At 38.8% G+C, this 18,749-nt stretch overlaps 1 protein-coding gene across 2 annotated transcripts in view; it reads left to right on the forward strand.

The window, feature by feature from the left end:
• Positions 1 to 18,749, forward strand: part of SH3PXD2B (SH3 and PX domains 2B) — a 455,707-nt gene that overhangs the window by 253,532 nt on the left and 183,426 nt on the right. For both annotated transcript variants that reach the window (XM_053717127.1, XM_053717128.1), the window contains exon 5: positions 17,761 to 17,852. In XM_053717127.1, coding sequence (XP_053573102.1) covers positions 17,761 to 17,852 — 92 coding nt within the window. The remainder of the gene's footprint in view (positions 1 to 17,760; positions 17,853 to 18,749) is intronic.

The following is an 18,749-nucleotide window of genomic DNA, read 5'->3' on the forward strand; positions in this document are numbered from 1 at the left end:
GTGGCAGATTAGGGGTTAATAATAATATGCAGGGGTCAGCGATAGGGGGGGCAGCAGATTAGGGGTTAATAAATATAGGGGTCGGCGGTGTTAGGGGCAGCAGATTAGAGGTACATAGGGATAACGTAGTTGGTGGCAGTGTACGGAGCGGAAGATTAGGGGTTAAAAATTTAAATATAGTGGCGGCGATGTGGGGGGACCTCGGTTTAGGGGTACATAGGTAGTTTATGGGTGTTAGTGTACTTTAGAGCACAGTAGTTAAGAGCTTTATAAACCGGCGTTAGCCCAGAAAGCTCTTAACTACTGACTTTTTTCTGCGGCTGGAGTTTTGTCGTTAGATTTCGAACGCTCACTTCAGCTACGACTCTAAATACCGGCGTTAGAAAGATCCCATTGAAAAGATAGGATACGCAATTGACGTAAGGGGATCTGCGGTATGGAAAAGTCGCGGCTGGAAAGTGAGCGTTAGACCCTTTCCTGACTGACTCTAAATACCGGTGGTAGCCCAAAACCAGCGTTAGGAGCCTCTAACGCTGGCTTTCACGGCTACCGCCCAACTCTAAATCTAGGCCTTAGTGTGTTGAAAACAGCTATAACTTTAGATTTGCCTTAAACATTAGAGGAATAGACAGATGAACTGTGAATGTACACAATCTGACAATATAAAGGAACTATCAAGTGTCAGTAGATCACTGTAATGCCTCACCTCCTTTGTATGTTTGTTCCATTTTCAATGAGATTATATCTGTCTACAGCAGTAAAATCTTGTAAATAAATTATGTAAACCGGAGCTATAATACAAACATTAGTGAATGGCTGGAAACTACTTGTGTGATGTACATTTTGTAGTTATGTAAAATTTCCACAAAATTCTTTGCAGAAAGAGAAAATGAGAACAAAGTGATCTATATACACAAGTATAATGGTGACAGTAAAGTGCATTAGCTGTCTTGCATTTTTATTAAAAAAAATTTTTATTATTATTAATTCTTATTGTTTGTGTACTCAAGTTAAACATAACCGAATACCTATTACGTATTTTTTTTTAAGATTGTGGATTTAAATATTTTTGTATATGTGCATGTGCGTAAGGGTCAGAAAGGGACAAGGATATACTATCTTATATACAGATTTAATTTCCTGACACACGTCTGTGTAACAATTAAAGGGACAGTAATGTAAAAATATACTTTCATAGTTTAGCATACAGTCACAAAAAAACTAATTTACTTTATTCTCTTAATATTCCTTTTGTTGAAGAGTAAACCTAGGTTGGTTCATAGGAGTTCAGGAGCAGTGTTTGCAACAATGTTTGTAGCAATGTTATACACTAAAAAAGGATAAAATGAAACAAATTTTATAAGAGATAAATTGGATAGTTTATTTTTTTTTATTGCACGCGCAAGTGATATCGGGTTTCCACGATCATTGCGCACAGGTTAAATTGCGCTGGTATTACAAGTTGAAAGTAAATGTGATTTGCTTGAGCGCAATCGCAGTTTACGCTAGAATGATTACCTCGTCCTCAGAGCTGTGGTTAACTGTTTCGCGAAACAAAAAGTGTCACAAAACACATCAATACATTATAAAGTACAGTTACACTCATAACTGCATCCAATAAAAATTATTCAAAAAAATATTGCACACAAGTTTTATAAGGGCTCAATGACATGAGATCTCAGTTCTTAGAAAATAAAAAAGGCTGGCAAAGGGCTTTAACATAGAGATACATAGATATACTGTACATGTCTAAAGATGTGTGTGTATATGTATGTATGTATGTGTGTGTGTATATATATATATATATATATATATATATATATATATATATATATATATATTGTCCCCAAAACGACACTACTTTCACAGTAAAAGATTTTTTGGAAAGACCAGCGAGTGCCAGTTTTGTGTTCAGCTATATTTAATTACACTAGCACCCTGGCAGTTGATATACTGAGTGAGAGTGCTCTCCCTTGTTACACTATATATATATATATATATATATATATATATATATATATATATATATATATATATATATATATAAGAATCCAAAAACAGCAGAGCGCATCATAGCGCAAAAAGACTCCTTGTTCAATAAAAGTTCACGTTTATTTGATACAGAGTAAAAGCATAACAGCTAACAGCAGCTGATGAAAAGCACTTCTAATAAAAACAGACACAATGTCTACGGTCAGGACCTCACGCAGAAGCAGTGACCAAGTGCGCAACCGCACGAAACATGTCTGCTGTTTTTGGATTCTTTTATTACCCTGTGACGCGGCTTACAGACCGGGTTCTGAACGCATCAGCTGCAGGTCTCCAGTAATCAGTAACACACCCACTCTCCTCAGCGTGCCGTACTTCAGCGTGTTCTCAGGTATTTTTATACTATTTTTTGTATTTAACTTGGGTCCCGTTGTGCGCTTTTACACAGATGTTGTTTGTATGTATATATATATATATATATATATATATATATATATATATATATATATATATATATATATATATATATATAGTAAAGAATGCGGATGCACTCGCCAGGATTTCCAAAGTTACCTTTTTAATGTAACATTTCGGGGTGTTATCCCCTTCGTCAGACAATACAAAATAACAATGCACAACCTACTTACCCCCTTGCCTTTTAAACTAACCAAAGTGATACAGTTCCAGGTCATCACCTGTGATGCCACTCCCACTATCAGCAATCAACAGGTGAAGACCCCCACTGTGCTCCCAGTGTGTGTGACTACCTAATCTTATCAACACATAAACATATTAACTAAAAGTGAACACCAAGTACCCTATTTTACAGAAAGAACCACATGGTATAATACATGCATAGCAAAACTCCAGATAGATCGAAAAAGGATATAAAAAGGCCCAAGGTAAATATATTAATACCTGATAAGCCAGTGGTGAGGGATATGGAATCATTCCTTCTTGATTCACAGACATTGCTGCAAAGTACCAAATAATTTCCACCTCTTGAGGAGGATGACCTGCTTGTCACACTTGATGTGACAAGCCTCTACACTGTTATTCCCCACCAGGAGGGATTACAAGCAGTAAACAGACAGCTTGGCAAGTATCCATATATAGGACCCCCTGTGGAGATTGTAATTAATCTACTGGAATTCTGCCTCACTATGAACTACTTCTGTATTGAACACCACTTTTATCTACAGAAAATGGGGACACCGATGGGGTCCAATGTGGCCCCATCATATGCTAACTTGTATATAGCGGAATTTGAAACCAATGATACAGAATTATTCAATGATAAACGCATATTATTCTACAGATGTTACATCGATGACTTGGTGTTAATCTGGAGAGGAAACAGAGCAACATTGGACGTATGGTTTCAGAGCCTGAACAATGCCAATCCGGCACTTAAGTTCAAAATGGAGACAGATGACAGAATGATTCACTTTCTGGACCTGCAGCTATATAAGGATGGAAGCTTTTTGAAGAATACACTCTACAGAAAGGAGAGAGATAGGAACTCCCTGCTCTCATTCATTAGTGGTCACCCACCATTGCTCAAGAGATTCCTGCCTAAATTCCAATTTAAAAGGGTCCAAAGAAACAACTCGGATGAGGAGAGAGCCCAACAGCAGATGGAGGAAATGTATAAAAGATTCCAGGAGAAAGGATATCCCTCTAGGATCCTTGACCAACAGTTGATGGAATTAGACACCCCCAAAACTCGTGGACTACAGGAACAACTCACTTTTGTAACAACCTACACAAGTGATAAATCAAGTCTTAGAGATTCTTTTAATAAGCATTGGGACATTGTGAAGAGTAATCCAGCGCTACCATTGAGAAATATGACATCACCACGCATGGGCTTTCGTAGAGGGACATAATTAAGGGACATGCTGGTGAAGACGGACCCCCGTCCTTTTTACCAGAAGAAATCCTGGTTGGAGTGCCTTACAGACAGGACCTTACTTCACTCATCCCTCCAAGAAGATGAAGTACAAGCATAGATACCGGCTGACGTGCACAACCACTACCACAACCACACCGCTAATGCTATTTGGTTCTCATATTGTGATGTATGTCTTGGATGCTTTGCTCCTGTACTGTTATACTCGCTATTTGCAGATATTGCAGAGCGTGTCTTTGGGGCAATACCATGCACTATGTAATCTAGCCCCGTGATTGGCTCACAATGACACACCTCCATACCAGACATTTTTTGGCTGCGCTGAGAATGCTGAGATTTTTGCAGCACAGCACTTGAGGTTGCAATTGCGTACCAGCCATACGGCTTGTTTACAAGGACCAGCTCTGTTATTCATCTGATGCTGCTTTGGTATAGTCAGCATTTCTTTTGTTTGGATCTACTGTATTGTATTTTATTTATGTTATTTGGTTCTCATATTATGCTTCATGGGTCCCTGGGTGTTTTGCTCGTTTGACTGGGGGTTGGGTGCTTCTCTGTGTTTTATACTGCTGATTAGCCACATTAGCCAGGGTAGGTTTGGGGGCAGTTGTTGTTGCTATGGCAACCATCCGCCGGCCATAATTAGCATACTGGCTTATCAGGTATTAATATCATATTCACCTTGGGGCCTTTTATATCCTTTTTCTATCTATCTGGAGTTTTGCTATGCATATATTGTAACATGTGGTTCTTTCTGTAAAATAGGGAACTTGGTGTTCTCTTTTAGTTGATATGTTTTTGTGTTGTTAAGATTAGGTAGTCACACACACTGGGAGCACAGTGGGGGTCTTCACCTGTTGATTGCTGATAGTGGGAGTGACATCACAGGTGATGACCTGGAACTGTATAACTTACTTTAGTTTAAAAGGCATGCGGCTAAGTAGGTTGTGCATTGGTATTTTGTATTGTCTGAGAAAGGGGGGTAACCCCCCGAAACATTACATTAAGAGGTAACTTTGGAAATCCTGACGAGTGCATCCCCATCCTTTACTACTATCAATACCATGGAAGTACCCTTGGTGGATGAAATGTTAACCGTGAGTGCTAACATATGTATATATATATATATATATATATATATATATGTATATATATATATATATATATATATATATATATATATATATATATATATATATATATATATATATATATGTATATATATATATATGTATGTATATATGTATATATGTATATATATATATGTATGTGTGTGTGTGTGTATACTTTCTCCTACATTGGTGTGTCCGGTCCATGGCTTCATCCTTACTTGTGGGATATTCTCATTCCCTACAGGAAATGGCAAAGAGAGCACACAGCAAAGCTGTCCATATAGCCTCCCCTCTTGCTCCGCCCCTCAGTCATTCTCTTTGCTGCTCTGTACAAGTAGCATCTCCACGGGGATGGTGAAGAGTATGTGGTGTTTACTATCTTGGAAAGTTCTGTTTTTGGTTGCTATTTCTTCTGCTAGAAGAGTTTCTGAATTGTCTGCTTTGCAGTGTACTTCACCCTATCTGGTTTTTCATACGGATAAGGTAGTTTTAGGTACCAAGCCTGGTTTTCTTCCAAAGGTGGTTTCCAACAGGAATATTAACCAGGAAATAGTTGTTCCTTCTCTGTGTCCGAATCCAGTTTCGAAGAAGGAACGTTTGTTACATAACCTAGATGTGGTTCGTGCTTTAAAATTCTATTTAGAAGCAACAAAGGTTTTCAGAGAGAAATCATCATTGTTTGTCGTCTATTCTGGTAAGAGGAGAGGTCAGAAAGCTACTGCTACCTCTCTTTCCTTTTGGCTAAAAAGCATCATCCGATTAGCTTATGAGACTGCCGGACGGCAGCCTCCTGAATGAATTACAGCTCACTCTACTAGAGCTGTGGCTTCCACATGGGTCTTCAAGAATGAGGCTTCTGTTGAACAGATCTGTAAGGCAGCGACTTGGTCTTCTTTCCATACATTTGCCAAATTTTACAAATTCGATACTTATGCTTCTTCGGAGGCTATTTTTGGGAGAAAGGTTTTGCAAGCAGTGGTGCCTTCCGTTTAGGTTACCTGACTTGTTCCCTCCCTTCATCCATGTCCTAAAGCTTTGGTATTGGTTCCCACAAGTAAGGATGAAGCCGTGGACCGGACACACCAATGTAGGAGAAAACAGAATTTATGTTTACCTGATAAATTTCTTTCTCCTACGGTGTGTCCGGTCCACGGCCCGCCGTGGCTTTTTAGTCAGGTTTAAAATGTTTGTTTTTTGTACACTACAGTCACCACGGCACCTTATGGTTTCTCCTTTTTCTCCTAACCGTCAGTCGAATGACTGGGGGGCGGAGCCAGAGGGGAGGCTATATGGACAGCTTTGCTGTGTGCTCTCTTTGCCATTTCCTGTAGGGAATGAGAATATATCACAAGTAAGGATGAAGCCGTGGACCGGACACACCTTGGAGAAAGAAATTTATCAGGTAAACATAAATTCTGTTTTTCCTGTAGTATATCAGTCTGATCTCGCCTATTACGGTTAGTCCAGTGCCGAAATACCAGGCAATTCCTCTCTGAACAAGTAACACAGCAACCCCTGACGATCGTTTCAGCCTTCATTGGGCCTCGTCAGTGAGGTATAGCCATATTCCTCTAAGCACACTGAGCAAGGAGTCCACGTCTGGTTGCCCCTTTTTCCCATAGGGAGACTAAATACATACAGAGAGAAGTGCACTCACAGGAACGAACAATTGGCTCAATACCATTGTTAGCCTGTTCTAGGGAAATTTCCACCTGGGTGCAGCTTTTTAGCCCAGTAATGCTTTTCACAGAGAAGAACTTTCCTGTAGTATATCAGTCTGATCCCGCCTATTACGGTCAGTCCAGCGCCAAAATACCAGGCAATTCCTCTCTGAACAAGGAACACAGCAACCCCAGACGATCGTTTCAGCCTAAGCACACTGAGCAAGGAGTCCACGTCTGGTTGCCCCTTTTTCTCTTAGGGAGAATAAATAATATATATATATATATATATATATATATATATATATATATATATATATATATATATATATATATATATAAAACATGGAAGGGAACTGCACTCCAAGACCGGATCAGGTACACATCCTGTGACTCAGTAACATCCAGCCCTGGGTGCTAAATAGCACTCCAAAAAAGCTGTGATGTCACCAGAGCCACAGGCAGCTAACCCCAGTCCGGAATGGGTGCAAGAACCAAGGGAGATTACAAATAAAAAGTAATACAACACATAGAAACACCCAGCACTCACCAGCTAGCTCACAGCTAAGATAAAACCACAACTGGAAAGGTTAGTCACCGCATCTGGCCAAATGGGAAAGCTCAGGCACCACGTCAAGGTCCTTTCCTTAGCCTGAGTCCCTAACACAGGCACACCATCATGCGAGCTCACAAAGCTAAACAAACTGAGAACAAAGAAGGGGTGCACAGGTGGCTGTAATCACCCATAGAAAATACAAAACATGGAAGGGAACTGCACTCCAAGACCGGATCAGGTACACATCCTGTGACTCAGTAACATCCAGCCCTGGGTGCTAAATAGCACTCCAAAAAAGCTGTGATGTCACCAGAGCCACCGGCAGCTAACCCCAGTCCGGAATGGGTGCAAGAACCAAGGGAGATTACAAATAAAAAGTAATACAACACATAGAAACACCCAGCACTCACCAGCTAGCTCACAGCTAAGATAAAACCACAACTGGAAAGGTTAGTCACCGCATCTGGCCAAATGGGAAAGCTCAGGCACCACGTCAAGGACCTGTGCACCCCTTCTTTGTTCTCAGTTTGTTTAGCTTTGTGAGCTCACATGATGGTGTGCCTGTGTTAGGGACTCAGGCTAAGGAAAGGACCTTGACGTGGTGCCTGAGCTTTCCCATTTGGCCAGATGCGGTGACTAACCTTTCCAGTTGTGGTTTTATCTTAGCTGTGAGCTAGCTGGTGAGTGCTGGGTGTTTCTATGTGTTGTATTACTTTTTATTTGTAATCTCCCTTGGTTCTTGCACCCATTCCGGACTGGGGTTAGCTGCCTGTGGCTCTGGTGACATCACAGCTTTTTTGGAGTGCTATTTAGCACCCAGGGCTGGATGTTACTGAGTCACAGGATGTGTACCTGATCCGGTCTTGGAGTGCAGTTCCCTTCCATGTTTTGTATTTTCTATGGGTGATTACAGCCACCTGTGCACCCCTTCTTTGTTCTCAGTTTGTTTAGCTTTGTGAGCTCGCATGATGGTGTGCCTGTGTTAGGGACTCAGGCTAAGGAAAGGACCTTGACGTGGTGCCTGAGCTTTCCCATTTGGCCAGATGCGGTGACTAACCTTTCCAGTTGTGGTTTTATCTTAGCTGTGAGCTAGCTGGTGAGTGCTGGGTGTTTCTATGTGTTTATATATATATATATATATATATATATATATATAAGTATGTATTTTTGAATAAATAGAACTTATTCTGCAATGCGCAGAAGATTGAAATGTGAAGTATTCATATTTTTGTCGGATTAGCGCACATGAGAATATGTGATCGGGTTTGCACGATAGTGGGGTGTTTTTCCCCCCCCTCCATTTACTTCTATGGGGGAATAGGTTATTGCGAGCGAGATATTGTAAGTTTGGCTTTTTATACGGTTGTGTTAGCGATCGTGATAACTTTTTACTTTCAACTCGTAATACCAGTGCAACCCGACATGCACAAAAAGTTAATTAGCATTATAGTGAAAGCGCTAAATAGTGCTCCACTTGTAATCTAGCCCTAAGTAGGTAACTTTTATACAGGGAGTGCAGAATTATTAGGCAAATGAGTATTTTGACCACATCATCCTCTTTATGCATGTTGTCTTACTCCAAGCTGTATAGACTCGAAAGCCTACTACCAATTAAGCATATTAGGTGATGTGCATCTCTGTAATGAGAAGGGGTGTGGTCTAATAACATCAACACCCTATATCAGGTGTGCATAATTATTAGACAACTTCCTTTCCTTTGGCAAAATGGGTCAAAAGAAGGACTTGACAGGCTCAGAAAAGTCAAAAATAGTGAGATATCTTGCAGAGGGATGCAGCACTCTTAAAATTACAAAGCTTCTGAAGCGTGATCATCGAACAATCAAGCGTTTCATTCAAAATAGTCAACAGGGTCGCAAGAAGCGTGTGGAAAAACCAAGGCGCAAAATAACTGCCCATGAACTGAGAAAAGTCAAGCGTGCAGCTGCCAAGATGCCACTTGCCACCAGTTTGGCCATATTTCAGAGCTGCAACATCACTGGAGTGCCCAAAAGCACAAGGTGTGCAATACTCAGAGACATGGCCAAGGTAAGAAAGGCTGAAAGACGACCACCACTGAACAAGACACACAAGCTGAAACGTCAAGACTGGGCCAAGAAATATCTCAAGACTGATTTTTCTAAGGTTTTATGGACTGATGAAATGAGAGTCTTGATTGGCCAGATGGATGGGCCCGTGGCTGGATTGGTAAAGGGCAGAGAGCTCCAGTCCGACTCAGACGCCAGCAAGGTGGAGGTGGAGTACTGGTTTGGGCTGGTATCATCAAAGATGAGCTTGTGGGGCCTTTTCGGGTTGAGGATGGAGTCAAGCTCAACTCCCAGTCCTACTGCCAGTTTCTGGAAGACACCTTCTTCAAGCAGTGGTACAGGAAGAAGTCTGCATCCTTCAAGAAAAACATGATTTTCATGCAGGACAATGCTCCATCACACGCGTCCAAGTACTCCACAGCATGGCTGGCAAGAAAGGGTATAAAAGAAGAAAATCTAATGACATGGCCTCCTTGTTCACCTGATCTGAACCCCATTGAGAACCTGTGGTCCATCAAATGTGAGATTTACAAGGAGGGAAAACAGTACACCTCTCTGAACAGTGTCTGGGAGGCTGTGGTTGCTGCTGCACGCAATGTTGATGGTGAACAGATCAAAACACTGACAGAATCCATGGATGGCAGGCTTTTGAGTGTCCTTGCAAAGAAAGGTGGCTATATTGGTCACTGATTTGTTTTTGTTTTGTTTTTGAATGTCAGAAATGTATATTTGTGAATGTTGAGATGTTATATTGGTTTCACTGGTAAAAATAAATAATTGAAATGGGTATATATTTGTTTTTTGTTAAGTTGCCTAATAATTATGCACAGTAATAGTCACCTGCACACACAGATATCCCCCTAAAATAGCTATAACTAAAAACAAACTAAAAACTTCTTCCAAAACTATTCAGCTTTGATATTAATGAGTTTTTTGGGTTCATTGAGAACATGGTTGTTGTTCAATAATAAAATTAATCCTCAAAAATACAACTTGCCTAATAATTCTGCACTCCCTGTAATGCTGAAAATAGAATTCTGAGCAGCAATTAAAGGGACAATGTACACACATTTTCATGTAACTGCATGTAATATACTATAAAGAAGAATATACTTAGTCTAAAAATCTAGTATAAAACCTTTTTTAAAACTTATTTAGGAGCCGAGCAGTCACACTTTTTATTCAGCTCCTACAATCTATAGATTTAACGTATACTATTTGACTGCTCGGCACACTAGATTACCAACTATTCTCATGTCAGAGTAATTGTGGAGCTCACTGAGAAAGAAGACCGTTAATGAAACCCCAGAAGAAGCTATAAACCCTGTTTGTTGTGGAAAACACCGACCAGAAGCACCTCTGCAGCGGCCATCTTAAGGCCTATATATTGCAAACACATTATGGAGATGGCGGCAGTTATATGCGCTTTAGAAGCCTTTTCAAATAACATGGACAGGCACTTTGGAGAACTCAAGTGTGAATTTGCCACCTTACACCGCCAAACTCCAGTAGCCCCTAGACAATTCACGGAGGAACCCTTCTATCTAGAGAGCCGGATTGATATCCAGGAGACGTCGTCTGACACCCACCACCCCCTGATAGCAGGGACTTCTGTAGAGTCTGGGATACACTTGAGCGCTATCGGAGTCTCAGAGAGGAGTTCCTTAAAATTGGGTGCAGTCCGGTCACGGATTACCTATGGATCAGCACCAAAAAGACTACCAAGCATATGCTCAACAGACAACATACGCATCGATGCTAGAAAATCACAACCTGAAAACGAACCTTACCCCGCTGCTCGCATAGTGACACTGGCTATCATCCACGCAAAGCACTTCAGGTCAGATCTGGACTTCATCACTAAAACTGCTTTTGCCCGAGACCGCTACACCGCACCCGCTTCCTTAGAATGGCCACCCGAGCTCTGGATAGTGGAAAGGGCTAAAGGCATTTACAGTGACTCCTCTGCTAAATGCGGCATTGGGTAATGACTCCTAAAGATTGCCTTTGTGAAGGGGTAACTAGCGGCTGGGACGCTATCATCTCTCCCACTGTTCTGAGGATGATCCCAAAGGTTTGAAGCCAGACTAGCATCTCCATATATTTCTACTGAATAGACTTAAATTACGTTTAAGGCCCCTTCACACAGGGCACAGTTTCTGTTTAAATATGTTTGCCGTGCTTAGTTCATGAATAGCGCACATTTATGTACCTGTCACTGAGTTGCCTTTTTATGGAAGCTGTTTAATACTGTTTTGATACGATAGGAAAACTAAGATATGTATGCTGCTGAAGAAACCCCCACCACTGTCAAAGCCACCCACCGCACCATATCTCATTACACAGCGGGCCCTATCACATGCCCATAGATTTCTATACTAGACTAATATAGACACGAGTAGAGACCCAGTTAGCTGCCTGGTTTATAGATTAAATACTTTTTACTACAATTGAGCTTTAATATTATATGCAGCTAGAGGCTAGACTCCTACATTACCTAATCTTAAACTTGCTCTAGGTAAGCTACCTTCTTACAAAGACCCTTTTATCTGCCCTGAAGCTAAGATATGTGGACACAGCAGCTTACACATAGCAGCACATAGGAGACTCACTATTGTAGTATTTTGCCTTGCGGGAGCCAGCTATTGGTCACTTTAAAACTAAACTATACTGAAATCCCACCATCACATACTCTCATTACCTGTCAGAATCTATCTCAATGGGCAAGATACTATACTACTTGTTTATTATGTAGTGCTCATATATCAACGACCTCTAGACAATTACTCAGAGTACTTTCTATCTTACAGGCCCAGCATACTCAGGAGAGAGAAATCATTAGCTGTACACTAGTGGGTCCCCCCCCCCCCCCCCGCCCTCCGTTGTATCCTAAACAGATAATCAGAGTATTCCTAAGGCACCACATCCCCTTTTATTTACAGGCTTCGTTTATTTCAGTAAAATTTAAACTCGCTCCACCCCTCCTCCCCCCCTATAGTGGGTACTATGCCCATTTCTTTAATTCCGAGCGGCTATTGCCCGCTGTAATCTTTCTCCTCTTTCTCAATATCTGAATTAGTTATATCCCCTTATTGACATAGACCCCCTGATGGCCCACAAAAGACCTAAGACACCTGATGAATACTTCCCTCCCTACAAGGGCATTCCATGATCTCACATTACAAGTTTACCAGGTCATAATTTTTGTTTACAAAACATGGTCTGTTTAGACCAGCCCCGCACAAAATAGGGATATAACTACGTTAATTTACTCCTATAGAATTTCTCATTAAACAAGAAAAGAGAGACCCTTCATATATCTTTAAGAAAATTCCACCACCACATCCAGCAACCCATATAGAATTGTGTATGTGCTAATATGTTATAAGGTCTATTGCATCACTGTTGCAGATGTATTATTTCTTTACCTTGTAAATTCTTTTTACTCACATACCCACGTGGAATTGTATCCTTGTATCTACTTTTGTGTGTCTCAATAAAAAAAAATATTTAATAAAAAAACTTATTTAGAAGCTCTCTGTTTAGCACTGTTGATGAGGTTAGGCTGTAGCACACAGTGAAAGGGGCTGGGAAAGCAGAAAGAGCAGGATCTCACCTTCCCTATATATGAAAAGACAGTTAACACAAATTGGAATCTAAAGACCTTGGTCTACATCTGATAGTTTGGGGCTTGGTTAGGAGTCTGAAAATCAGCGCAATGTTATTTAAAAAAAAAAAAGTAAAACTATACAATGCTACAAAAACACTCCCAGAAGGGCTATATAAACTGATCATCTACAAAACATGTATGCAAAAAAAATCTAGTGTACAATGTCCCTTTAACTTTATTATTATTATTATTGCAGTAAAATATTCCAATAGAAATTTTAAAGAGCAGTATTGTGGTAATGTATTTTAGTTGTATGTAGTTATTAGTAATCATGTTTTGTGAATTATAATTTTTAAATGGATTATTAAATATTGTGGGGTAGAGGAATATGTAATAGATGGATACTATTAAATGTGTTACAACTAGGAAATTTTCTGGTCAATGGTAGTTAAACATATTTGAGAGGGACATGTTGGCAACTTTGCTGTGAAATCTATTTTATTGTGTAATAATTGGACATTTAAATAATCTAGAAGTCTTTGGTAGGTAAATTAGTGTTTTGTGCCTTTCTATAGTATACATATGGCAAATAGATGTAAAGTGATATCCCACAGGAAAAATAAATTATAATACATAAAAAAGTGGATACATTGGAAACACTGATTATTAATGGCTGTGTAATACACGTTTAAATTAAAAGAAAGTAATTAAAATAAGGGGAACATTTTTTTCACATACCTCTGTGGAAACGCTGTAGCTTTATTCATTTTAAATTGTATTGCAATTAAATAAAATTCTGAATTAAACTATTTTCTCTTGTAAAGGTGTATCCAGTCCACAGGTTCATCCATTACTTGTGGGATATTCTCCTTCCCAACAGGAAGTTGCAAGAGGACACCCACAGCAGAGCTGTCTATATAGCACGTGCGTGAAATTTCTGTCCGAGGACTGGATTCTGATTTGCTTATCAGTTGAAGAAGAAGGCAGCTACGTAACGGTGGGGGGAGTTCGGCTGCCATATTTACCGGTTATTAGAGAGGTTAGCGACGCTGATTAGGAAAGAAGCAAGGCGGCAAGGCTGGAGGGGTATAGTGCAGGTGCATCTTCGTTTTTTTATTTTCAATATACAATCATGTTAAATGAAGTGTTGACTGTCCCTTTAAGTAACAAGTCCCAGCTGGTGAATTAGGTGTGCAAGTATTGGAACCCGATAAACACCAGTACCACAATTCACACAGAGTAATGAAGATGAATCCCATAGTGGGTAAAGCAACAACCAGCAGGTCTTTGGTTCAAATCCACCCAGTACCTTTATGAGCGCATACTTAGTTTACTTTTTACATCCAAAGGCTCAGATATTGCACTGACAAGACTAGAGATTGGAAGGTCCCTATGTTGATTTTAAACATCTTTCTAAACTACTTCTATTATCAATTATTCTTAGTTCCTTTGGTATCTTTTGTTGAAAAGCAGGGACATAAGCTCAAGAGCCTGCCTATTTCTGGAGCACTATTTGGCAGCACTTTAGCAAGAATGTTTTCTATTTGCCAGAGCACTAGATGGCAGCACTATTTCCAATCATGTAGTGCTCCAGACACCTACCTAGGTATCTCTTCAACAAAGAATATCATGGGAACGAAGCAAATTTGATAATAGAATTAAATTGGAATCTCTTTTTTTTTTTATTTATTGTATGCTCTGTCTGAATCACAAAAGAACATTTTTGGGTTTCGTATCCCTTTAAACCTCCAATATTTCTAAAAACTATTTTACACAAATACTTTTTTAAAAGACTGATGATACTTTACGTAAAGTCTCAAATCATTGTAATTCCTGTACTGTGAAGACAAAGCTAATCCTGGAATACAATTCAGGTACTAAAAAAATACTGAGGATGCAAATCTCAAATAAAAGAGAAATATGCATTGGTTTCTTGGGGCAATGCATGGGAAAGAGTTTTAGTTTATTTTGCTTGTGGTCTGCATCTTGTTAATAAAGTTGATTGTGTTGTTTCTGTCCTCTCAGTTAGGCCTTTATTGAAAGGTAAGAGTTTAAATTCATCTGAATTTTGAAAATCTAACCATATTTTAACTACATTAGTTTATCTTCATAACCTTTATCTAAATTAAGACTTTATTCCTACTAATCTGCAAAATATTCCTCTGTGATTGGTTGCCCTATCAGATTCTTCTCATATGGAAGCATTGGCTCTTGTACTGAAAGAGAAAATTCTCTTGGCTGATTGACAGCTGGGGGGGCATTCCCATTCCGTTTTATTAAAAGTGCTTTTGCATGAAATAGGCACATTAGAAGGTCTCCTTAGTCCTTTTTTTTTATTAAAGCACTTCAGCAAGAGTCTTTTATGGTAATGAGAGATTTCTCTCTGTTTAGTACTATAAATTAGTAGGAGAATTATATGAGACAAAATAATGTTCTTTTTTGTTATGTTTGTTTCTGTGTTTTTTCATTGTTTTTTTTTTGGAGGGTTGCCTGTTCTCATGTATTGACAAAAGAGGTTCCTTATTGTTCACGTGCTCTAAACAAAATATCCGGACCTTGTAGTTACATTTGTAACAAAAAAACAAATCAAACAAATTTAGTTTTATTATTTACTGAATAAGCTATACTTTTATTTCAAGCATAATATTGTAAAACTTTTATCCACACAGCATTTTATATTAAAGGGAATGTAAATTTTCATGAATGAGTGCCCGTTTTTTAAAAAAATACTATTAAAAACAAGGGCACTTTCATTCATGAAAGTTTACATTGCAGCGGTTTTGTTTAAAATACCTTTTTTTTTTCTTCTTCCAAGCTGTACCAGCGATCCCACGCCCGGCAGCTCCTCTGTACTTACTTAGAAATGACAAATCCGGCTTCTTCCAATCATGGCTTCCCCCCCAGAGCACACATTTCCTGAGGCCAAGCCGTGATTGGAGGAAGCCGGTTTTGTCATTGCTATGCTAAATACAGCATGAGAAGCAGGCGGGTGATCGCTGGACCCGCTTGGAAGAAGAGAAAGGTAAGTATTTTAACAAAACCACTGCAATGTAAACTTTCATGAATGAAAGTGCCCCTGTTTTTAATTGTATTTTAAAAAACGGGCACTCATTCATGAAAATTTACATTCACTTTAACAATGTAACACAATTACTTTGATTGTAACTCCAATTTCCCTTTTTGGTTTTCTCCCCCCCCCCCCCCCAAAAAAAAAAAAAAAAAGCAAAAAACATTATTTTCTTAAAAAATAAATAAATAACTGGTCCATGACTTTGAAATTTCCAGAAATGTTAGATCTCTAGACAGGACTAATGCCCCATCTCTTACAACACTTGGCTCAATTTCTGTGACATAGCCGCAGTAGTGACGTTGTGCTTCAGCATCTTTATTGGTTGTTCCACTCACCGGACTGGTTTGTCCATAATTTGAGAATCATTTTGGCATATACACTATCTCATATCTTTGAGCCCTTATAATATTTGAATGCAATTTTAATTTTTTTGTGTTATGAGTGTAACTGTACTGCACAATTTATTTTTTTAAATGTTTTGTTCAACATTTTTAGTTGAGTATAACAGTTAACCAGAGCTCTGGAGTTGCTCTATCCTGATGCAAATTAAGTTCAATTGTGTTCAATCGAGCGAATTTACTTTCAACTCGTAACATGTGCGCAAAAAGCCGCAATATACCCATTATTGCTCGCTCACAACAAGCGGGCCACTTGTAATCTAGATGCTCGGAAAGGATAAGACTCTTAAGCGCTACTGCTTAATTACCCGATAAGGAAAGATAGTCTTGCTATGTAATTGGAATCAATAAATTCTGTTTATTTTGGATAAATATAAATACATACAGTCAGATATAAAAGTTTGAATAAAAAGATGCAGTCTAAATCACTGTTAGTTAAAACAAATAGGTTGGCCAACCTAAAAACATGAGTGAAATAAAATAATATAATATGCTATAATCTCATAGATCTACTGAACAAACAAGTTAATATATTTGAATATATTTGAACCTAGGTGAAGGTTGCAGATATTTTTTATGGATCTGATATGGGCAAATTTGTAATATAATATGGTGTCCACAGAGAATATTTGCAATATTAGTTGGTATATTCCCAGCATCTACCTACATTTGAAGTGTTTGAGATTACTTCTTTTAGACTCCCTAGCTTTTACCCCCACAGCGCATAGTTTATTAACCCAACACACCACTTGTAATCTAGCCCTACATTTGCTGTAGACCCAAATCCTGCTGCCCTAAGTACATGTTTAGTTGACCTAGGCCAAAATAGACCCCTGGGGTTCAGCCAAGAGAAGCCAGACAAGGAATAGAAACTAAACCTGTTTTCAAAATGTTGATTATATTTGTTTAAAGTGAAAACTAATTGGATGAATTTGATATGTTTTTGTCTTTGTCTCTGCCAGTAATATTGTGTTATATTCTCCTGCTCACTTTATGTTAACTATGATATCGCTATTAACCTAATTACTTATTCCTAAGCAGATACACTGTTAATGCTGCCTTCTTTGGAAAATATAATCACCCCTCTATCACAAGCATATACAAATATAATCTAAGCCAATTAATGATGTTGGTGCAGCCATTGGTGGTTCTATGGGTTTGCTACGTACCTCCAAATGCATGTGTTGCACCACCGTTAAGTTGGGAAGCACCGCACATATATTTTGCAACCAGCTCCATATATTATGTGCTTTGTCTTTCAATCTTTTACCACTTTATTAGATCCTCCTTCCCCCAATTTTAAGTTCTAGAACCACCGTTGGATGCAGCCAACCATGATGTGTAAAAAGTAATGTTGGCCAAGGGCAAAAAAATGTTTTTTGAAGTTGTATATTTTTCCTGTTTTAGGCTCTCATCCGTCTTCCACCATACATCTCTCAGTGTGATGATGTGATGCAGTTTTTTGAGGCTAGAGTTGAAGACCTTAACCCACCAAAGGAGTAAGTACAAGAAACTGAAAATTGTATCTATGTATGTTTATGGTAACAGTATAAAAGATGGCCCAAGCTTAAATGTTACAGCTAATTCCACTAGTGAGTGCCCTAACATGTGAAAAAGTTTAATTCTTGCCATTGTTGTAGTTTTTATATATATAACTTTTTTTGTGTTCATTAAAAGGATAGGTGATATCAACCCACATGAATTTATATTGAATTGTCGGTGGGCTTAGAGGGTTTCAGGAAACTACAATAGCTTACCATTGTGGCATCCAAGTAATTAATCATTTAAGGCAATGAAAATTTTGAAAGATGCGGGTTTCATGTGGCCAATTTCCTTAAAGGCACAGTCAACACCAAATTGTTATTGTTTAAAAAGATAGACAATGCCTTTACTACTCATTTGCCAGCTTTGCACAACAACATTGTTTTATTAATATACGTTATAACCTTTAAACCTCTAAATTTCTGCCTGTTTCTAAGCCACTACAGACAGTCTCTTATCACATGCTTTTTTATTAGCTTTTTACTAAAGGAGAGTGCTAGTTCATGTGGGCAATGTAGATAACATTGTGCTCACACACATGTAGCTATTTGAGTAATTGTCTAAAATGCAAGTCAATAGATAATAAATAAATAGCCATGAGATCAGGGGGCTGTCAAAAGAGACTTAGATAAAAGGTAATCACAAAGGTTAAATTTTATTAATATAACTGTGTTGGTTATGCAAAACTGGGGAATGGGTAATAAAGGGATTATCTATCTTTTTAAACAACAACAATCCCTTTAAAGATACAAGCCCACACACCTGCAGTGTCACAATTACAAGCTGTAGGCACTTGTCTGTTTGCAGTGAACAACAAACTGTTGCAAAATCTGAATTTCTAACAGAATCAAGCA

The sequence above is a fragment of the Bombina bombina genome, chromosome 6, assembly GCF_027579735.1.
Source record: "Bombina bombina isolate aBomBom1 chromosome 6, aBomBom1.pri, whole genome shotgun sequence".
In the NCBI taxonomy this organism is placed as follows: domain Eukaryota; kingdom Metazoa; phylum Chordata; class Amphibia; order Anura; family Bombinatoridae; genus Bombina; species Bombina bombina.